Source organism: Muntiacus reevesi, chromosome 14, assembly GCF_963930625.1.
Source record: "Muntiacus reevesi chromosome 14, mMunRee1.1, whole genome shotgun sequence".
Taxonomy (NCBI): domain Eukaryota; kingdom Metazoa; phylum Chordata; class Mammalia; order Artiodactyla; family Cervidae; genus Muntiacus; species Muntiacus reevesi.
In genome coordinates this window covers 37,942,914-37,963,872 of record NC_089262.1, presented here as the reverse complement: position 1 = coordinate 37,963,872, position 20,959 = coordinate 37,942,914, and the positions used below count along the sequence as shown (strand labels likewise).

General features: G+C 39.3%; 2 protein-coding genes across 5 annotated transcripts in view; both read left to right on the top strand.

Annotated features, from left to right (window-relative positions):
* The window catches only part of PAIP1 (poly(A) binding protein interacting protein 1), a 28,938-nt gene extending 26,631 nt beyond the window's left edge, over nt 1-2,307 (top strand). For all 3 annotated transcript variants that reach the window (XM_065905255.1, XM_065905253.1, XM_065905254.1), the window contains exons 10-11: nt 449-542; nt 1,939-2,307. In XM_065905255.1, coding sequence (XP_065761327.1) covers nt 449-542; nt 1,939-2,032 — 188 coding nt within the window. In that variant the 3' untranslated portion in view covers nt 2,033-2,307. The remainder of the gene's footprint in view (nt 1-448; nt 543-1,938) is intronic.
* Nucleotides 2,308-8,290: 5,983 nt separating this feature from the next.
* C14H5orf34 (chromosome 14 C5orf34 homolog) overlaps nt 8,291-20,959 on the top strand; it is a 31,602-nt gene continuing 18,933 nt past the window's right edge. The window contains exons 1-6 of one of the 2 annotated variants that reach the window (XM_065905505.1): nt 8,291-8,618; nt 11,527-11,835; nt 11,971-12,204; nt 12,357-12,446; nt 14,810-15,456; nt 18,807-18,908. In XM_065905505.1, coding sequence (XP_065761577.1) covers nt 12,010-12,204; nt 12,357-12,446; nt 14,810-15,456; nt 18,807-18,908 — 1,034 coding nt within the window. In that variant the 5' untranslated portion in view covers nt 8,291-8,618; nt 11,527-11,835; nt 11,971-12,009. Of the gene's footprint in view, nt 8,619-11,526; nt 12,205-12,356; nt 12,447-14,809; nt 15,457-18,806; nt 18,909-20,959 lie in introns of both variants that reach the window. The other variant, XM_065905504.1, reaches the window with a different exon arrangement.

Below are 20,959 nucleotides of genomic sequence, written 5' to 3'. Positions count from 1 at the left end.
TTCATAGTGGCTTTGATTTCCATCATCTTTTTACAGGAATATTATATTGTTCACCTCTGAACTGCACAGGTCTGTTTCTATGTGATTTTTTTCACTAAATATGTACTACAGTACTTATGTACGGTTAGCCGAATCAGCAAATACAAAGGAACCATGTATAAGGGGTGCCAGCTAAGTTACATGTGGATTTTTGAGAGTGTGGAAGGTCAGTGACCAGTGACGGTCAATTGTGTGATTTGTGAGCATGTTGTGTGCAGGGGAGAGAGAAAGCGAGCCAGTCATAATGTAGGTTGCGTAAAAGATACTCTTAAAGTATGTAAATGGAACCTTAACTGCTATTTAAATGTGTCTACTTAAATGAAAAATAACATTAAAAAAAAAATTTGGGGGGTAACTTGGCCGTTCCATATGAATAGTTTTCAGTATTAAAATTTTTTATTTTTTATAGATTACCAAGAGAAATATCAAGAGTTACTTGAAAGAGAAGACTTTTTTCCAGATTATGAAGAAAATGGAACAGATTTATCAGGGGGTGGTGATCCGTAAGTTCTTTAGATCCTTTTTTTGTTTTGGGGGTTTGGTGTTTTTTTTGGATTTTTGTTTTCATTTTTTGGTTTGGCCACGCCATGTGGCTTGCACGCGAGGTCTTAGTTCCCCCTGCAGGGATTGAACCCAGCCCTCCTGCAGTGGAAGTACGGAGTCCTTGCCACTGAACTGCCAGGAAATTCCCATCTTTAGCTGCTTTCTTTGTGAGTTCCTGTGGCCACAGCTTGTGGATGGAGTTATTAGACTAGAAAAGATGATGAAAGAATGTGCATTTTGATTTAATGATGTTAGTAGTATATATGTAGTAGTTATTTACCAGATATTTTCAGAAAATCATATTAAACACTATGACTGAAAATTGAATATAGTTAAGGTGAAAAAACTATTAATGTAGCATAGTCAAACAGTTTTTAAAAAATAGATTCTATTAACTTTAGTTCTGTAAGATTTTGGGCAACTTCTATGCCTTTTTCTCCATCTATTGAATATGAATAGTAGTACTCCTCCTTGAATTTTTTTGAGACCTAAATGAGATACATAAATAACTTGGAGTAGTCACCTGGCACACAGTAAAAGTCTCAAAGCTTGGCTGTTAAGGGATTAAAATTAAACCACAGATAACTATATGAAAATGTTTGGATTGATAGACACATAAGACATAAAAATTATAGTCCTGTATCCCATATCTCAATCTTTACCTGCCATTCTTTATGACAAAAGAAACTTTTATTGTATTACTCATTTATCATTAGATCATACTACATTTTGTATATAGAAGGACCAGGAACTTGAGGTTTACTCCCAGTTCTGTTAACAATTCATGTGAATTTGAACAGGCTACTTAGATTCTACTCTTCATAAGTAGAGGGCAGAAATAAATCTGTGGCTTTAGTTTTTCTTAGCCCATCTCATGTATTGTAGGTTTAACAAAAAAAAGAATCACATTTATTTTTTCTCCAGGTAGTGGCATTTTAAATATAAGTCTGATTTTCTGATAGTGTCCTGCTGTTATATACTAGCTTAATAGAGAAAAATACAGGGATGTGCTTTCAAGCACAGTTAGGAAGGTTCAACCCTGCTGAGAGCGACCAGTGGAAATTGAAAGTTGTCCTTGCCATTCAATGTCAGGTTATCCTCTAAAGTTTAGCTTAGTAAGTGTTATATTCTCTTTGCCCTAATGAACTTGTGGCATGTCAGTATGTGGCCTTGTACTAGAAATGAGGGAAGAAGGAGAAAGACCCATCAGCAGTTGGTAGGACTGGCAAGATAATTTTGTCACGTGTTGGTCAAAAGGGTCCTGGGGGGTGGGGAGACACATAACTTTCATGACTTAGTATCTTAGACATTTTCTGAATTAAAAAAAAATAAACCTCATCTGTGCTGCTTTCACAGGTACTTGGATGATATTGATGATGAGATGGACCCAGAGATAGAAGAAGCTTATGAAAAGTTTTGTTTGGAATCAGAGCGTAAGCGAAAACAGTAAAGTTAAATTTCAGCGTATCAGTTTTATAAAGCAGTTTAGGTTATGGTGATTTAGCAGAACACAGGAAAGCAAGAAAATGTGTCACACTTATACCAAATTAAGGATGTTGAGTTATGTTACTAATGTATGCAACTTTAATTTTGTTTAACACTCTCTGCCAAAATAAACTTTATTCCCTATAACTTAAAATGTGTATATATATATAATAGTTTATTATGTACAGTTAATTCCACTGTTTTGGCTGCAATAAAATCGATTTTGAAAAAAATGAAAAATGTTGAAAGTAAATTTTGCTAGCTGGTTAGTAGCTTATCCTTTAAATTCTACTTTTCTTGAGGGAAAAATTCTTAGCCTGGAAATACATATAACTGCAAAATGTAGCATACTTTCTTAGATATGAGTATTATAGCTTTCACTTAGTTTTACATATAGTGTCTCAATGAATTGAGTTTCAAATATGAATCACAATCACAAATATCTTTAGGACCTGCAGTCTTAGAAATGTCATTAGTAACTGACTTACATGTCCAGATGCTATTTGATACCAGGGGCTTTTAAAATGGCATTTTAAAAAAATGTAGGAACTCCCAACTAAACAACCAAGATCTTCACTGAGGATTTGTTGCAATTCTAGAATTTTTTTTTTTTAAACCTAACCTCATTACTCTAAAAACCTAGAATATTATTCTGCTTCATTTATATGGCTTTCTCATTTTTGTTTTATAGCATAAGTTGCATTGACTTTTTTACTAGAGAATTTTACTAGATCTTTGTCACTCAAGTTTTCATCTGCTTTATAATTGATAAACCTTGAGAACCACTTTTCTAATACTTTTACTATAATGTGGTACCACCTCAGCCCTACCTTAGTAATATTTTTACCTATGTCAAAAATCTTTTTCCAACTAACTAAAACTTAATGTACAAAAAGATTGCTTGTAAATATGCATGTAAATAGTTAATAACCCAGTGTTTTACATTTGGTACATCTGTGTCTGCTAATTCGACTAGCTTTCTCACTTTTTGGCTTGTTTGTTTGGTCTGGATTAAAATTAGACTTTAAAAATAAAATTTAAATAGTTTTGTTTCCTCTAAGTTTTTGGAGTAGTATCCTGGAATTCTAAAGAATTTCTATTGAATCTTTTTACATGACATAAAATTAAGATTTGAAATCAAACTACTAGGATAGAAGATATTCATTGTCTGTTGAATTAGTTTCAATAATTCACATTCACATCTACCTGGAAAAACTAGCAATTATGAAATGTAAACTCTTAGTGTTCTTATTGTAAAAGGCAAGTACATATGTAATGGGGATTTTTTAATTTGTAATAGAATTTTTTTCAAAATGATAGCTAACATGGTGGCTGTTGCCTCAGTCTAAAGTTCTCTGAAGACTGTGCTTACTGTGAATGAATCTCAGGGATGAGGGGAAGGGCGCATAGGAAAAGGCCTGGACATTAGGCTGAGGCCAAGAATATGCTCACTGAATATACTTTAAACTTTGTGCAGTTGCTCTGTGAATAACCACCCAGTTTTATCTACTAAATGTTACCAATATGCTATACTTAGGACAGCTAGCAATAGGATCAGTATGTTCCAGTTACTGGTCCTACTTAAGTAACCACCCAAACAATAACCATTTTATCATGCTCATGTTTCTGTGGCTTAGGAATTTGGACAGGGTACAAGAGGGGTACTATTTTTCTAGTCTGCACCTTTTGGGAAAAGTAAGGACTAGGGGTGGCTGGAACAGCTGGCTGCTGTTCTCTTCTAGAGTTGTCTTCACGCACATGACTGATGACTGGGCTGAGGCGACTTGAAGCCATCCTTGACCTGAAGCACCTACACCTGGCCTGTCCACGCGGCTTAGACGTCTCACAACATGACAGCTGGTTAAGAGGGGGCATTGCAGAGTGCCCAGGAAGAAGCCGCATTCGGAAGCTGCAGGCAGCACTGTCTGCCACAGTCTCCCTGGGTTCTGAGCAGCTCGCTGAAAAGCCACATCAGATAGGGGGCCTTTAAGGAACGAGGGGACGTGTTTTAAAACCTCAGCAGTGCGTAGTGAAAGGAAGAGTTGGTCTTTAGGGTTGCCACGTCTTCAACAGAAATACCGATCCGTACATCTTTTGTAACAGGGATTATTAGTACAAATCTTTAGTGAGCAAGGACACAAAGGTGCCAGTGAGTGTTAGTCTTGTAACAAAGTGCAAACGTTAGTCTTGGAAGCGGGTCATTAGCCCAGACCCTCTGACTGTATTCTCAGTGCCCTGCAGCCAGAGGCTGCCGGGGCCACACCGGCACTGAGGACGTTGAGTCCAGTGCTTGTCGAGAGGCAGGGTATCCACCGTGGGGAACTGTAGGGTGTGTCAGCGAGAAGGTTCAAAAGAACCTATTGTGGGACTGGGGCTTTGGCTGGATAATTTGGGAGAGGGCCTAAGAAATGAGATTTGCTCTAGCCTGGATGCTGTCAGAAAGCAGGGGAATTCTGTGATGAGGTATTTTATTCAGTCTTATCTGTCATGAGGACAGTAGGGTATGGATTAAGTTGTCAGTTTTTTTTTTTAAGAATTGTCACATTTATTAAGAGAGGATGCTTGATGTAAGAGTAAAAACCTATCCAGGACTGAAAATCAGCTTAAACTGAAAAAGCAGCAGCCCTGCCTGTTAATCAAGCTGGGAGGACAGACACAGATAAAGCCAGCTGCAGCTTAATAGGAAATGTTTTTCCCAAGGTCATGAACCCCAGTGTGTGTGTGAGACCAGGGCTTTGTTATCAGTGATGCTTCCAGACCTGCTTTTGCAGTTCTCATCCATCTTTCTGGGGATACCCAGTTGCTAAACTGCCCTCACCTCAGGATAGCAGCCAGTCCCTTAGTTAAACCCTGTTTCTAATCCTGCTACAGAAAGAGCATCCAACCAGGAACTGGTCTCTCTCCCCTTAGAGCTTCCTCAGAATTCCTCAGCAGGAGCCCAGACCTTTCAAGGAAGATGCGCTCCTCCCCCTGTGGAGAGCCCCATTTGAAGTGTGCTTCCTTGCTTACACATCAAATATTCTGTCAGACCAAAGGCTTCAGCCCCGTGGTCTTGAGCTGACTAGACCTTAGCAGATACAAATCATTTAAGGGCATGTACTACTGCCGTATTGTGTCAGCCTAGCGAAATGGCAGCCCGGGATGAACTGGACACTGCTGCTGCATCCAGGCTGTGGGAGATGGTTTTGTTAGGTTTGTACTACTGTAAATCCATAGTCACCACCTTCATTTAAGCTGCCAGTAATCTTAACTGTGTTTCTTCATTCTCTTGCTCAATTCAGAGACTACTCTGTCTGCCTCTTTATTCCCTGATGATTTGCTTCACAGAAAAAGAAAAAAAAAGGTCATCGGAGAGTGTTCACAAATGCATCTGAATATGCTTCATCCCTCCTCTTCCTCTATAGGAAGTATCCCTCCTGTTATTAAAGAACAGTTTTCCAACATGTGCTTGAACTCCCTGCCCTCTCACTCTCACAAACTCTGTTCTTACTTGGTCTGTATTTTTTTTAAAAATATTTCTCCATTGGCCCTTTGCATGAGTTTGAATATGCCATTCCTCTCATCAAAAGAAATCTGGCCCTCACGTTTCTCCCCAATAACAGTCCTGTCTCTGCTTCCTTGTCAGACTTCCCTACCTATTTGCTCTTCAAACCCACTATATATTCTGCCACTAGTATATACAACAGCCCTTATTACAGTCAGTGATGACATCCATGCCATTTAATTGAATAAACACTTAATTCTTTAGCTTGTTCTCTAGGCAATATCTGACACTGTCAACACCAAAACTGAAAACATCCCAAGTGGCGTTAGTGGTAAAGAACCTGCCTGCCAATGCAGGAGACCCAAGAGATGTGGGTTCAATCCCTGGGTCGGGGAGATCCCCTGGAGGAGGGCACAGGTAACTCACTCCAGTATTCTTCCCTGGAGAATTCCATGGACAGAGGAGCGTGATGGGCTCTAGTCTGTGTGGGTCACAAAGAGTCCAATACAACTGAGCAACTAACACACACACAGGCATCTAGAAGACAACGGCTTGCTTCCTCCATAGCTTTGTGCTGTTTCTCATGTTCGATACTGGTGTTCCTCAAAGCTCAATCCCGAGCATTCTTATGTCACAATATCCTTGGACTAGCATCTTCTCCCAAAGCTTCAATTAGCAGCTGTCACTTTCAAATAAATATGGAGGTCAGTGTCACTGCTGACCTCCATATTTATTTCTAATATCCTGATTCTAGACCTTTACTAAGTTGTTTCCACTGAGAGGTCTCACAAAATTTGTCATACTATTATTCCCTGAACTTGTTCTTACACCCACCTCTCATTGAGGGCACTGACACCTATCCACTTTCCCCAACCAGAAACCCCTGGAATTGTTTTAACTCTTACTGTTAAGTCATCCCCAAGATTTAAGTGTTGATCTAAATACTGGAACTGTGTTCTCCATTCTCACTGTCTAGTCTTGAGTCTGAACTACCCTCATCTCTGCTGTTGCTCTTTCAAAAGCCTTTTGAAAGAGCCACACATCTGTTCTCATATCCTTCAATTCACTCTCCATTCAGCACTTGCAGGAATTTTTCTAAAGGATTGGATTGGCAAAAAAAATCCAATGCAAAAAGCACCACCAAACCCCTCTAGTAGACAAAATTCATATATAGGAGTTTCTTAACACAGTGGAAGGGGGAAAGATGGGTTTTGATAGAACCTAAGCAGTGTGTAATAAAACTGAGGTTACAGATCATGGTTATTTGAGGTTATTACACCTTACAAAAGATTGAAGTCAATTTGCATATCAGAGTTCCTAAAATGGAGATGAATTTAAGGAGTTATATTTCTCTCAATCCCTTAGTGCTGCCACCTTTTGTTTAAAGCCCTTGTAATAGTTTACCACTGCTTTTAAGATAAGGTAAATAATTCATAAACCTGTATTGCCTATCTCTATAATCCAGTTTCAAGCTTCTCTCCCCCAAGAAGAGTCTCTTTATCCTCTTTTAGCATACTTAGAACAAACTGGCTTTCTTTCAACACTTTTAAGGGAGGGGCCAGATTTTTCCTTTGGGCCTCAGGGCCTTAACATATGCCCTAACCTCACCTTGAAACACTTTCCCCCTCTACTGTATTTAGCTAACACCTACTTAACTCTGGATTTCAGTGGAAATATTTCCTCAGACTGGATTAAAGTGAAAGTTGCTCAGTGGTGTCCGACCCTGCGACCTCCTAGACTATACATTCTCTGGAATTCTCTAGACCAGAATACTTGAGTGGGTAGCCATTCCCTTCTCCAGGGGATCTTCCCAACCAAGGAAGATTCTCGCATTGCAGGCAGATTCTTTACCAGCTGAGCCACCAGGGAACCGCGGTTTAGGTCGCCCACTATAAACTCTCACCAGGGCTTCCCTGGTGCCTCAGACGGTAAAGAATCCACCTGCAATGCAAGACGGTAAAGAATCCACCTGCAGGCTCGATCCCTGGGTGGGGAAGATCTTCTGGTGAAGGCAATGGCAACCCACTCCAGTATTCTTGCCTGAAGAATTTCACTGAAAGAGGAGCCTGGAGCCCTACAGTCCATGGGGTCGCAAAGAGTCGGACACGACTGAGCGACTCGCACACATAAACTCTCACAGACCTCTGTATTTTATTTTAGGAACATTTACCAAACTTGTGATTAAATTATTGTCTAGTCGTTTCTTTACAGTTAATCTCTAGCCCCCGTCCTCGACCATGGATCTCGTTCCCTGCTTTATCCACAGCACGCCTACTATATAGACGCTCCACAAATGTTTGTTTCAGTGGCAAGAAATATAGCAGACGCGTCCACTTGCTATCGTAAACAAAAATTTTAAAGGTGCAAAGAAAGCTGAACGACATTTTCTGACATCAAACTAGGAAAGCAGAGGTCTCTATCTTCGGGTTTTTTTTTAACTGCTTTATTGACGTATAATTGTTTAGATTATTTAAATAGCATCACGCCACTAAATTCCAAATCTTTAGCTATCTCGGCTAGAGCATCAGAACGTGCGTCCTCGACCAGCTTTAGCACAACCAGGTCTAGCCGGTTCCTTGGGCGGGGCGGGGGTGGGGGATGCCGGAAGTAAAAGCCGGACAGTATCAGACCAACTTCCGGACTGAGAGCCCCTGCCTCCCCTACTTCCGGTCCCGCCCTTTGCGAGAGGAGGGCTCGGTTAGGTCAGGACTTCCGGTCTCCCTTTGTAAAACGGGCGGGTTTCCTAGGGTGCGGGAAGGTTTGAATTGCGGCAGTTTGTTTGTCTTCGGTTCGTCTTCGCGGTCGCAGCTGCTGGTGTCTCCGACTACTCGGACTTGACTAGAGGCCGCCAGACCTCCTCCCTGTAGCCTTAACTCCTCTCGGTTATGATTTTTCTTTCATCGAGAAACATCACTTGCTGGTAACTTGTCAAATTCAAGAAATACTCCTCGAGAAGCGTCGTAGGCAGGAGCACAAGCTGCTACTCCGAGTATTTTGGCAAACTAAAGCACAAGGGCCATTGATTGGCCTCGTTTCCACGACGTTAAAGCTCAGAACTGCTTGCTGTGTGAGTCGAAGACGTTGGTTGTTTGCATGAGGCTTTTTCTGTAGATACGCGTTTGATGAAGTTCCCGTTAATGTCGAGAACAAATTTTTTGATCAAAGTAGACATGACGCTGGCAGTGTGGGTTGGAGCCAGATTATTATTATTATTAATGATGGCAGGAACTTAAGATATTCTCACTGTTTCTTGTGTCTGCTTGATTATTTAAATAATCCAAGCAACAATTATACCAGAATAAGCTGTTGGAAAAAAATCTTGACTTAAGATAGAGGCCTTTTCCCAGTTGGTATGAGAAAATACATTTTTCGACTGTGTGCCTGCACCTGTTTTTTCTGAAATAGCAAGTAGACCTCGTACGTATATAGGATACATATAGCCGCAATATAAATATGCTTAATGCTATGAGTATTTATTGCCCGTTAACAAGTATGTAAACAAGTGATGTAAAGTGGTTGGTATGGTCTGGGTTGTGGAAAATTACCAATGAGGGGAATGCTGGAAATGGATTGGAGAGGGGGAAAACTGGGAAAAGGTCCCAGACAGTTTACAGGAGTGGAGGGAAAAGTTGACCAGAAATAGGAAAGGAAGAGCCAGATTTATGGGAGAGACATACTGAATCAACAGGACTTGTCACAAGGGTGTGAAGGGAAACACTAAGAAGTCAAACTGAGATGCCATTGACTCAAATTGCAATTCAGGAGGAGCAAGAATTTTAAAATTTACTTATATATTCTTATATATTACTTATATATTTATGATTTAATAGTTATTGCACCCTTATTATTATTGGCCAAGTATTGTTTTAGATGCCAGGGATACAATTGTGAATAAGAAAGATGAAGTACCTGCTCTGTTGAGTTTTTGTCCATGACCCTGGGATCGAACCCTGGTCTCCTGCATTACAGGCAGATTATCATCTGAGCCACTAGGGAAGTCCCATGAAAAAAGACAAAAAGCAAGTACATAGATAGAACCCATTTTGATAGTAATAGATGTTATGAAGAAAAACGATGAAATGGATAAAAAGTCATGGTTGGGAACAACTTTTAACTGGTCAGGTTAGGCCTTTGAGGAAGTTCGATATTTGTGCTGAGATATTATTGGTGCCAAAGAGCCAGTCATGTGATGAGTCAGGGAAATGTCATGCTAGGCAGAAAGAACAGTACAAAGGTTCTGAGATGCGTTACAACTTCTTAAAAAAAAACATTAAAAAGCCAATGTAGCTAAAGTGTCCTGAACAAGGAGAGAGTTAGGAGAAGACATTGAAGAAGTAGATAGGTGCAGATTATATGGCTTTTATAGGCTGTGGTTAAGAATCCAGATTTTATTCTAAGTGCAAATGTTGGGTTGTAAGTCAGAAGGGGTTAAATATCATTTTTATGTTACAAGGTCCTGCTAGCTACTGTTTGTAGATTGGCCTTGAGGGAGTTAAGAATGAAAGTGAATTCGAGGGTATTAACATAAGTCTTCCTTGAGTGGAAGTGATGTTGAGTTTGATTTATCTGTGGAACCCGGACATGGAGAGAGGTCCTGCAGGCAGCTGAATGCTCTGGAGAGAGGTCAGGTAGATTTGGAAGCTCTCTAGAGAAAGAGAATGATTAAAGTTGTGTAAATTTCCTCAGGAGAGATCATGTGGTTTAACATTTATATATTGACATACTCCGCCAAAGATTGTAGGCTATATCATATGTAGCTAATTACATACAGTGAAATGGGTAAGATTTTTTTAAAAGGCATAAAAGCCTTTTAAGGGTGGGCATAAAAGCAACATAAGTGTATCTAGGAGGAAGAGATAAAATGGGGACTAACTAAGGTCAGGTGTTGATGAATCCCTTGATTTAAGAGAATGGTGAAGAAGAACAATGGTTAAACTATTAAGAAGAACAGATATAGAGGGGGTGGGGGGGAGGGACCATGGCACCCCAACCCTTTTACATAAAAGACAGAAGAAGAGAGTTTGGTGCAAAGGAAGACAGACAACACCATCACATATTGGCTACTTTCGTAGGATGAAGACGGAAGTCATTGAGTGTAGGAAGATACTGGTGACCATTGTGAAACAATTTCAGTGGTGAGGTGACAGAGAAAGCTGGATTGCAATGCACTGAAGATTGTTGGGAGAGAAAGTGAACGCTGGGACTTGCCTGGCAGTCCAGTGATTAAGACTCATGTTCCCAATGCAGGGTGCTTGGGTTGGATCCCTCATCAGTGAACTAGGGTCTTGCATGCCTCGAAGCTCGGCCAAAAGAAAAAAGAAAGTTGACACAGTGAATACTACACCTGAGAAGTTTATTGGTAGGAAAAGAGATAAGCTGGAGAAAATGGTATCTATGGAAAGTTACTATTTGTTTTTTGTTTCTTTTTTGGTCAGGTGAAACTTGATCACCTGGGTAGCAGAAGGAGATAATGTCCTAGTAGGGGATGCAGTTAGTTTTAGAAAGAATTATAAAATTTATTGAGCTCCTGCAAAGCAACATTCACACTACTGGCACTGTTATATATGTTGTCTCATTTGATCCTCACAGCAATCCTATTACTACCCCTATTTTACAAATAAGGAAACAACGCTAGGAACTGATAGAGTGTGAATGGAACCCAACCCTTTCATTCCCCTTCCATCATACCTATGTGGAAAGCATAGGTGAGAATACAGAGACATTTTAGAGGTAAAGAGGAGGAAATTGAATTCAGTGAACAAGATGAATCTAATTCACTAGGTGGTTAGTTAGCTTTCTGAGTTGTGACATGGAGCTACTTCCATAATGCCAGGCTAGTGACAGGATTCCAGGTATTATTTTCAAGTGGGCCAAATAGTTACTTTTGGCCTGCCTTTTACATGTACTATGGATGATTTGCTACATTTTTCTTCTTCTTTTTTAAAAATATTTATTTATTTATTTGACTGCCCCAGGTCTTATTTGCAACATGTGGGATCTAATTTCCTGACCAAGGATCAAACCCGGGACCCCTGCATTGAGAGCGTGGAGTCTTAGCCACTGGAGCACCAGGGAAGTCTCTGATTTGATGTATTCTTTTTGCAAAGATGGAATTTGCTTGTTATTTGAAGTGAGATCCTGAGCATCCAATTTTCAGAAGTTAAAGCTACTAAAATGATAAGGGCAGTTATAACTTGGTGGGCTGTCTTCTCCCTCCCAATTATCTTCCCACACTACTGAGGTAAAGCCCTCGGGATTAATCAAGGCATTCAGGTCAGATCAGGGTAAGATAATCACTTTTCATCCAAAAAAGTAAGCTCAGTGGCAGTGTGTTTTGCTTATGTTCATCCATTTATTTTGATAGAACTTTTGTACGTGAAGAGAACCATTGGTGCTACTATATTTGCTATTTCCTTCAGCCTTTGCCTTGGAAGAACATTTTATCAACAGTCACAGTAATGGCGGCTGAAGTGCAAATGGTACTTTATGAAGATGATTCAGTGCAAGTGCAATATATTGATGGTTCCAGATTGCAGCTTTCTCCCTGTGGCTCTGAATTTTTATTTGAAAAGGCACCTCCTGTTTCAGCACATCCTTTACAACAGCCAGAAAGAATTCGCCAAAGGACACACTTTGTTATTAGCACTTACCGAGTAAGTAAAGATGGCACAAAAACTACTCTTTTTCATACTAAAATATTGTTGAGGTGTCCAGAATACAGAAAGTGGCTAGTATTCTGGATTACTGTCATTCTAAATTGATATTCAAATCATTTTAAAAAATTACCTTGTGTTTTTTTTTGTAGGAGCAGTTACAACGAGCCCTCGATTTTCGTAACTCTTTTGCTACCTGTCCTTTTTTATCTGAAAGCATCATACCTTCTGAAATGAAAACGGTAATATTTTTTAAACTTCATTTTTAAAACAAATATTTGAGGACAAGTGATTACAAACAGGTAGTTTAATATTTACATTTTTTTCTTCATGACACTGAGCATAGACATGTTGCTATACAATGCATAGACCCGTACATTTCAACAGACTGACATTTTCAACTGATATTTTGTTCCTTGAGACACAGAAGTTACATAGTGTATCTCTGTGCCTTTTTTCCCTTTTCTCTTTTTTGTATCAGAGGATTATACTCAGAACTTTATAGATTGGTGACTTCCTGATTCTCAAAGGTATCAAAATTCAGAAATTATGTGGCCATTTTCAGTAGCTTATGTGTAGTTAATGTGTAGGAGAGATGTGTAATCATTTATGGGTATACACGTTTTATTCTTTTATTCTATTTTCAACTTTTAGGAGTAATAATAGCCATCATTTCTTGAGGGGTTACTATGTGCCAAGTTCTAAGAATGATATAGAAAAATTTAATAGCTTCAATATGGCATGGGTATCTGCTCATCAAAATGGATGTTCAAACAATCAGAACAGGTATATTGACTACTATCAGCCCCTTTTTACAGATGAGAGAACTAAATCTCAGAGAGTTTACCTAATTTATCCATGAAATTTTTCTAAATGGCAAAGTCAGGATCTGAACCCAGTCTATCTGACTCTGAAGACTGGCTCTTAACCACTTTCTGCTATAGACATGATGCTTGCCTGCCTGCTGAGTAATTTTCTATTATATTGTCTGATGGCACAAGAGTCAAAAATTGTAAGCCAGTAACTTAGTTTACAGGGTCATTTTTCCACTGTATCTTTTGAGTGACAGTTCACTGAAACTACATAGCATGCTGCTGATGCTGTATTCGATAGTCTAATTCTAGAAAAAATGATTGTCTTAACTGATAATCCTTATAAAGCAGCTTTGCCATCAATGAATACTGGCCTTTTTTTATTTTTTATATTTCTTTTAATTGAAGTATAGTTGATTTACAATATTGTGTTAGTCTCTGCTGTCTCCGCTGTACAGCAGAATAACTCAGCTTTACACGTATATACATTTTTTAAAAATATTCTTTTCCATTATGGTTTATCCCAGCAGATTGGCTTTGGTTCCCTGTGCTATGCAGTATCCATTGTTTATCCATTCTAATGTAATAGTTTGCATCTACCAACCTCAAATTCCCAGTCAGTCCATCCCTCCCCCACTCCCTCACCAAGTCTGATCTCTGTGTCTGTGAGTCTGTTTCTGTTTTGTAAGTAGGTTCATTGGTGCCACAGTTTAGATTCCACATGTAAGTGCTGTCGTATGGTGTTTGTCTTTCTGTGTCTGGCTTACTTCACTTAGTATGATAATCTCTAGTTGCGTCCATGTTGCTGCAAATGACGTGACTACTGCTCTTAATGTTAGCACGCTATCATCTGTACACACAGACAGCATTGTAAATTTACAAGGCTTTCTTGACAATAGTTTTTGTAAGTTTAAGGTTTTATATAAATGGAGGATGAAATGTGTGATTTGGCAAGCTTAACTGATTAAAAGACTGTCATATGACACTCACTGTTTTTATCTTATATGAAAAGATGCAGCAGGCTCCATTACCTATTACAAATCTGTTTCCTGTTGTTTCAGATCAGTTTACCTTTGAGCAATTTGATTTTTTTTTTAAGTGTTACCTTTTAAGGCACCTGGAATTTATTTTAGTGTGTGATGTACCTCTGTAGGACAAGTACCTTATACATGTTATCCTTTTTAGGCCATGTGATAATCCTTTGAGATAGCATTTCCCAATGCTATTGAATAATTTCAGTACCATTTGTTAAATACTTAATTCTCCCTTTACCCCCTTGTTCTGAAAACCTCATATTACCATGTGTAACATTTTACGATATGGTTGAGTCTGTTTCTGTATTCTCTAAATTGTTCTGTTGATGATTTTTATGCTAGTTCCATACCATTTACGGTGTGATTGCTTTTTCATACAGTTGTGCTGGTCTTCTCTCATTTATATTCTTTTTACAGAATAGACTTTTTGGGAAGGGCTGCAAATCTTTGTATCTCTGATGCATTGTGCACTTTAAATCAGAATATGTTTGACATTAAAAATAATCAAGATGATTTTTGTTTTTCTTTTCTGTCCTGTTTGTCAGTGTGTGTGTGTGTTTTGTCTCTACTTTTCAGAGAGAGATAATAATATCAAATGTTCTCTGGAAAACCGTATATAGATTGACATTTTTCATTCTTTCTAAATGGTAAAGGACAAAACTTTTAAGAGCTTCCTTCCATAATATGTTAAGTATCAAATGGATGGAAAACGTGGACTGTTAACAGAAAATACCATTCCTTTTTTTCCCCTCATCTCAGCGTATCTTGATTGATGTCTCAGAAGTGAGATGGCCCAGTCTTGACACTGATGATGGCATGACGTGTATGCAGAATGGCACTGTGAGGATATCATCTTTAGATGGTCACGCATACCTTTGCCTGCCCAAATCTCAGCATGAATTTGCAGTACATTTTTTGTGTAAAGTAAGCCAGAAGCCAGACTCATCTATAGTAGTGTCCGAAAAAAATAATAAAGGCAAAAAGGACAAACAGGTTGAAAAAGCTGGCAAAATCTGTACACATGGAAGTTTATCAGGACAGAGGAAACTGAAGAATAAAGAAAATGAACTTTATCATCAAATCATGAAATCCAAAGGACCTTCAGAGAAGAGTTGTGTGAATGCAGCCGAAGGGAGGGAGGTGCTGTCTTCTCCTGGTACGAAAGACACATGTGTATACGCATGGGTAAAGCAGTGCTGGTCTGTGGCCTCCTGTCCGGAGGAATGGAAATACCCTTTGTCTTTAGCACTTCATTTTCATAATAAAATCAGCAGTATGTCTGGAACTGATTCAGATATCACCCAGAAGAGAATGTTAACTTCTGATGTTTCTGAAGAAAGAGGAAAAGAAGTTTCTATTCTTCCCAAGGCCCTGTTGCTGAGCTGTCCTGCCCCACACTTGCACAGGTAATGGAAGAACACTTATTTGTCCTAACACTTTTGTCAAAACCAGACCTCACCTAAGGATCATTTATCTATCTGAATCATCTGATACCGTGCATAAGGAAAGTTCAGTTGATCTTAAACTTTGCTTATAATAGATAGGAAATAATGTCCCTAGCTAATGTGTTACTCATATTTCTTCCTTTACATACTACACTAGGCACTTTGTTAAGCACAGAGACTGTAGAGATGACTAAGACAGAGTCTGTGCTCTCTAGGAGCTTAGAGTCTAGTAAGGATCCCTGTCACCAAAAATTTTGTTAAAGTGCAGTAAGTGATGGCACAGAATTCTGTGGGAACCAGCTCTAAGACATGTCAGCTGCTGCTCAGTGGCACCTGTTACTTCTGTTGCTAGAGCATGGACCTGACAAGTTTGTGATCATGGGTTCCTTCTTCATACACAGCCTCAGAGAACACCCTTGTCTTTGGTTAATTCAGTGTAAATATGTCTGGGCTTCCCAGGCGGCACTAGTGGTAAAAATCCTGCCTACCAGTGAAGGTGGCATAAGAGATGTGGGTTCAAACCCTGGGTCAGGGAGATCCCCTGGAGAAGAGCATGGCAGCCCACTCCAGTATTCTTGCCTGGAGAATCCCGTGGACAGAGGAGCCTGGCGGGCTGTGATCCATAGGGTTACCCCAGAGCCGGACACAGTGAAGTGCTGAGCACGTGAGCAGCTGCACGAATGTGTCCATTTCAAAAGGGGCAAACACGGGGAGGCTTCCGGATGGCTAGGTACCAACCTGTTACCATCACTAAGAGATGGATACCCTAATGGGTACAGATTTATAACATGAACGCTGTGTAAGTAGTGTAGTAATAATGATAATCGCTAGCACAAACCACGACTTTGTGTGAAGTGCAGTTATACTTTACCTGTTTAATCCTCATAGTCACCCCTTGAGGTAAGTACTATTATCACTCCCCACACTGTAGAGGAAATTGAGACATGGAAATATTAACCCAACCAAAGTCTCACAGCTGGTGCTTGTAGAATTGGAATATGATCTCAGGTCCTTTTCTGAGTACTTATTTGTTACTGAAAAACAAAATGCAGGACTTACTTTTAGGCTTGTCATTATTATCTAGTTAGAATTGGGAATTCCAATATTGTTAGTATACATGAAAAGATATTAACGCTTCTAAATGAACAATTTCTCAATAATTTGATTATCCTTAAACACAACTTAACAGGCCTTCCATTATCTGGTCCATTCCTGGATCTGTAATCCTCACCACTCTTGCCCTTGCTCCTTCTATACTGAACTGGACGTTAATATGTGTGTGTGTTTGTCTTTGCTGGGTCTTAGTTGTGGCATGCTGAATGTTTTTAGTTGCAGCATATGGGATCTAGTTCCCTTATCAGGGATCAAACCCAGGTCCCTGAATTGGCAGCATGATATCTTAGCCACTGAACCACCGGGGAAATCCCTAAACTGAACTTCTCGCCATCCCTCAAATGTTTGCCCAAGCTTTCTTTTACCACTTTCTTTTACCACCTGTTCTTTCCTGTGCCTGAAACACTCCCTTTCTCTAAGTTCACTAACTTATGCTCGTTTCCAGGTCTTAGCATAAGCCTCATTTCCTAGATAGGACTAGACTGTATACAATACATGGTGGTGGTTTAGTTGCTGGGTCGTGTCTGACTCTTGTGACCCCATGGACTGTAGCCCGCCAGGCTCCTCTGTCCATGGGATTTCCCAGACAGGAGTACTGGAGTGGGTTTCCATTTCCTTTTCCAAGGATCTTCCTGACCCAGGGATTGAACCCACATCTCCTGTATACAGGCAGATTCTTTACCACTGAGCCACCAGAGAAGCCCAGAGTGTGTGTGCGCGCTCAGTTGTGTCTGACTCTTGCGACCATTTGGTGTATAGCCCACCAGGCTCCTTTGTCCATGGGATTTCCCAGGCAAGAATACTGGAGTGGGTTGCCATTTCCTCCTTGAGAGGATCTTCCCAACCCAGAAATCAAACCCACGTCTCCTGGGTCTCTTGCATTATGGGTATTCTTTACTGCTAGCCATCAGGGAAGCCCATACAATCCGTAGCATCCGGTAGTTCTTTCTTTATGTTCAGTATCTACTGTTTAATATCTGTGCTAGATAAAATCCGCCACTGAGGTCAGGGACCATGTCTGCTTTCTTGAGTGTAATAGCCACAGTGTGTGTAGCACAATATCTGGCCCACCATACGTATTTCAGTAAATATTTATTGTTTGAATCCTAAAGTTTTAAGGTTTGTAAAACTTAACATGTATTTATGCTGAGATTCAACAATGAGATTATTAAAAATACTAAGAAAATATGTGGAAAAATAAGATTACAGTTGACTCTTGGACAACACAGATTTGAACTACATGAGTCCACTTACATGCAGATTTTTTCAATAAATATAGTACCTGCATTTTTATTTTTTAGATCTTTAAATCACTAGATGTGGGGGAGAGTTTGTGTTCGATTAGAGATCACAGTTTGTGGAATCAGCAGAACTAGGGTTTGAGTCCTGATTTTAGCCAAAGTGTTTCAGCTTCCTGCCCGTGGGTGAGTCCTTTATCAGCTCCTTTGTTTTTGAAACAGAGATAACAGTACTTGGTTTCCTACTGCACTGGTGTAGTGCTGATCCCATTCACAGCACCAATTGTCTTGCTGTTCACACTGTTTGCTGAACCCAGGATAGGCAAGGCATGAGTTAAGAGGCTGGAAGAAGACTTGAGGAGCTGTAGGAACGAACTGCAGACACGTTATTCTCTCCTGGTTGGCATAACACAGCGTCTCTCCTGGCTGATGCAGCAGCCGGAGTAGCAGCCATAACATAACCATAGTGTGGCCATAACGCAGGCATAACATGACCTCATATAACATGACCATCATGCCACTCCAATGTAACCCTGATGCAGCAGCAGCCAGGGCTTTCATGGTGGAGCTCATATAGGCATATGGCACAGAGTAACCCGTGACCAAGCAAGTACCTCCTGATGGTTATAAAATCCTGATGATTATAAATTATCTCAGCTATTACATAATCATTATTTACAAAACGGCACAAGAGCAAGAGGCCATGGGGAGACAGCCTGACCATGCCATCGTGGCTAGTTTGCTCTTTCCCTACAGCTGGGGTCAGTGCCCCCACCCCCATGTTGTTCAAGGGTCAACTGTAGTTTTAAATTTCACTAATGTACTTTTGTATTTTTACTTTTTTTTTAATCTAATATAAGCAAGAAATAAGTCTTACTACAGCAGCACTGTTTTGTTGACTTCTAAAGGTAATTCTATGAAGCAGGCAGAGTTAATAGTTCGGATTTTTGTCCTTCACAGGTGGAGCTTTTCTGATTCACTTTCACAGGAACAGTTTGGTGAAGAAGAATATTCCTACCATGAACTAGTCAAAGTGGTTTGGTACAAGGGTGTTACCTATAGGTAAGGCTCTTCTGTTACATTTGGAACTATTTAGCAATATCACAAAGGGTATAGAACTAGCCTAGAGGATGGACTCCCCCAAGAGGATACAGTTTTGCCAGGACCTCCATTTTCCTATGTTGGCCATATGTTTTACAGGTCTCATAGTGCACCTAGGGGTTTTGTGACTGACTCACATTAACCATAATCACAAGATTTTTGTGACAGCACCAAAGCCAGTGAGGGATTAGTTTTGCTTGAGAGTGATGTGTTTTGCCAGTTATTTAGGATACCCCTTCTAAGAAAAGGGGACCTTGTCATCTTAGACATATCAGAGGGTTGCCTGTTGAGCATGGAATTAGGGAAGAAGTTCACTAGCCCAGGAGAGACTTTGGACATCATTCATGCAGCAAATATTCACTGACGGTCTCCTCTCTATCTAAACTATTCGATAGAATTATCCCTATTCCACCACAAAGTATACCTCTAGTGATTGGAGTACTTAGTGTTGGCTAGATTCAGAGGTTCACTTCTGTAAATAATGCTAGAAGAAATTTGTGAAATTTTTTTTCTTTTGGGTTCTCCTTTTCCTGCATGAAAACCCACCCCCTTCTCTCTTTTTTAAAAAAGAAAATTTATTAAAATAATTTTATTGAAGTACAATTGGTTTATAATGTTAGTTTCAGGTGTACTATAAAGTGATTCAGTATACATATGTATATATTCTTTTTTTCTTTTTCAGATTCTTTTCCCTTATGGTTTATTACGAAATATTGGATGTAGTTCCCTGTGCTATACAATAGGTCCCTGTTAGTTATCTATTTTATTATAGTAGTTTGTATCTATTAGTCCTAAACTCCTAATTTATCCACCCCCTTGATTCTTTCCCCTTTGGTAACAATAAATTTGTTTTCTATGTCTGTGGGTCTATTTCTGTTTCATAAATAAGTCCCTTTGTATCTCTTGTATCTTTTTTTTTTTTTTCAGATTTCACATACAAGTGAAAAAAATATGATATTTGTCTTTCTCTGTCTGACATATGTCACTTAGTATGATAATCTCTAGGTCCATCCATGTTGCTGCAAATGGCAGTATTTCATTCTTTTTTATGACTGAGTAACATTCCATTGTATATACATAGATAGGTAGGTAGATCACATCTGTATCCATTCATCTGTAGATGGACTTTTAGGTTGCTTCCATGTTTTGGCTATTGTAATAGTGTTGCATTGAACATTGGGGGTGTGTTTATCTTTTTTCCTGGGACATGTGCCTAGGAGTGGGATTGTTGTATCATATGGTAACTCTACTTTTAGTTTTTGAAGGAACCACTATACTGTTCTCCATAATGACTGCACCAATTTACATTTCCACCAACATTGTATAAGGGTTCCTTTTCTCGACATCTTTGCCAACATTTATTTGTGGTCATTTTTTAAATAATGACCATTCTGACTGCTGTGAGGTAATATCTCATTATAGTTTTGCATTTCTCTAATAATTAGCAATCTTGAGCATTTTTTCATGTGCCTCTTGGCCATCTGTATGTCTTCTTTGGAGAAATGTCTACTTAGATCTTCTGTCCATTTTTGATTGGGTTATTTTTTTTTTATATTGAGCTGCATGAACCGTTAGTATATTTTGGAAATTAATCCCTTGTCAGTAGCATCATTTTCAAATATTTTCTCCCAGTTCATAGGTTGTCTTTTCATTTTGTTTATGATTTCCTTTGCTCTGCAAAACCTTTTATGTTTAATTAGGTTTAGAGAAATTTCATTTAGAGAAGTTAAGGAAACAATCCCATTTACCATCACATCAAAAACAATAAACCTAGGAGTAAACCTACTGAAGGAGACAAAAGACCTGTACTCTGAAAACTATAAGACGCTGAATGAAAGAATTTGAAGATGATACAAGCAGATGGGAAGATATACCATGTTCTTGGATTTAAAAAATCAACATTGTTAAAATGTCTATACCACCCAAGACAATCTACAGATTCAGTGTAATCCCTATCAAATTAACAATGGCATTTTTCACAGAACTAGAACAAATAATTTTAAAATTTGTAT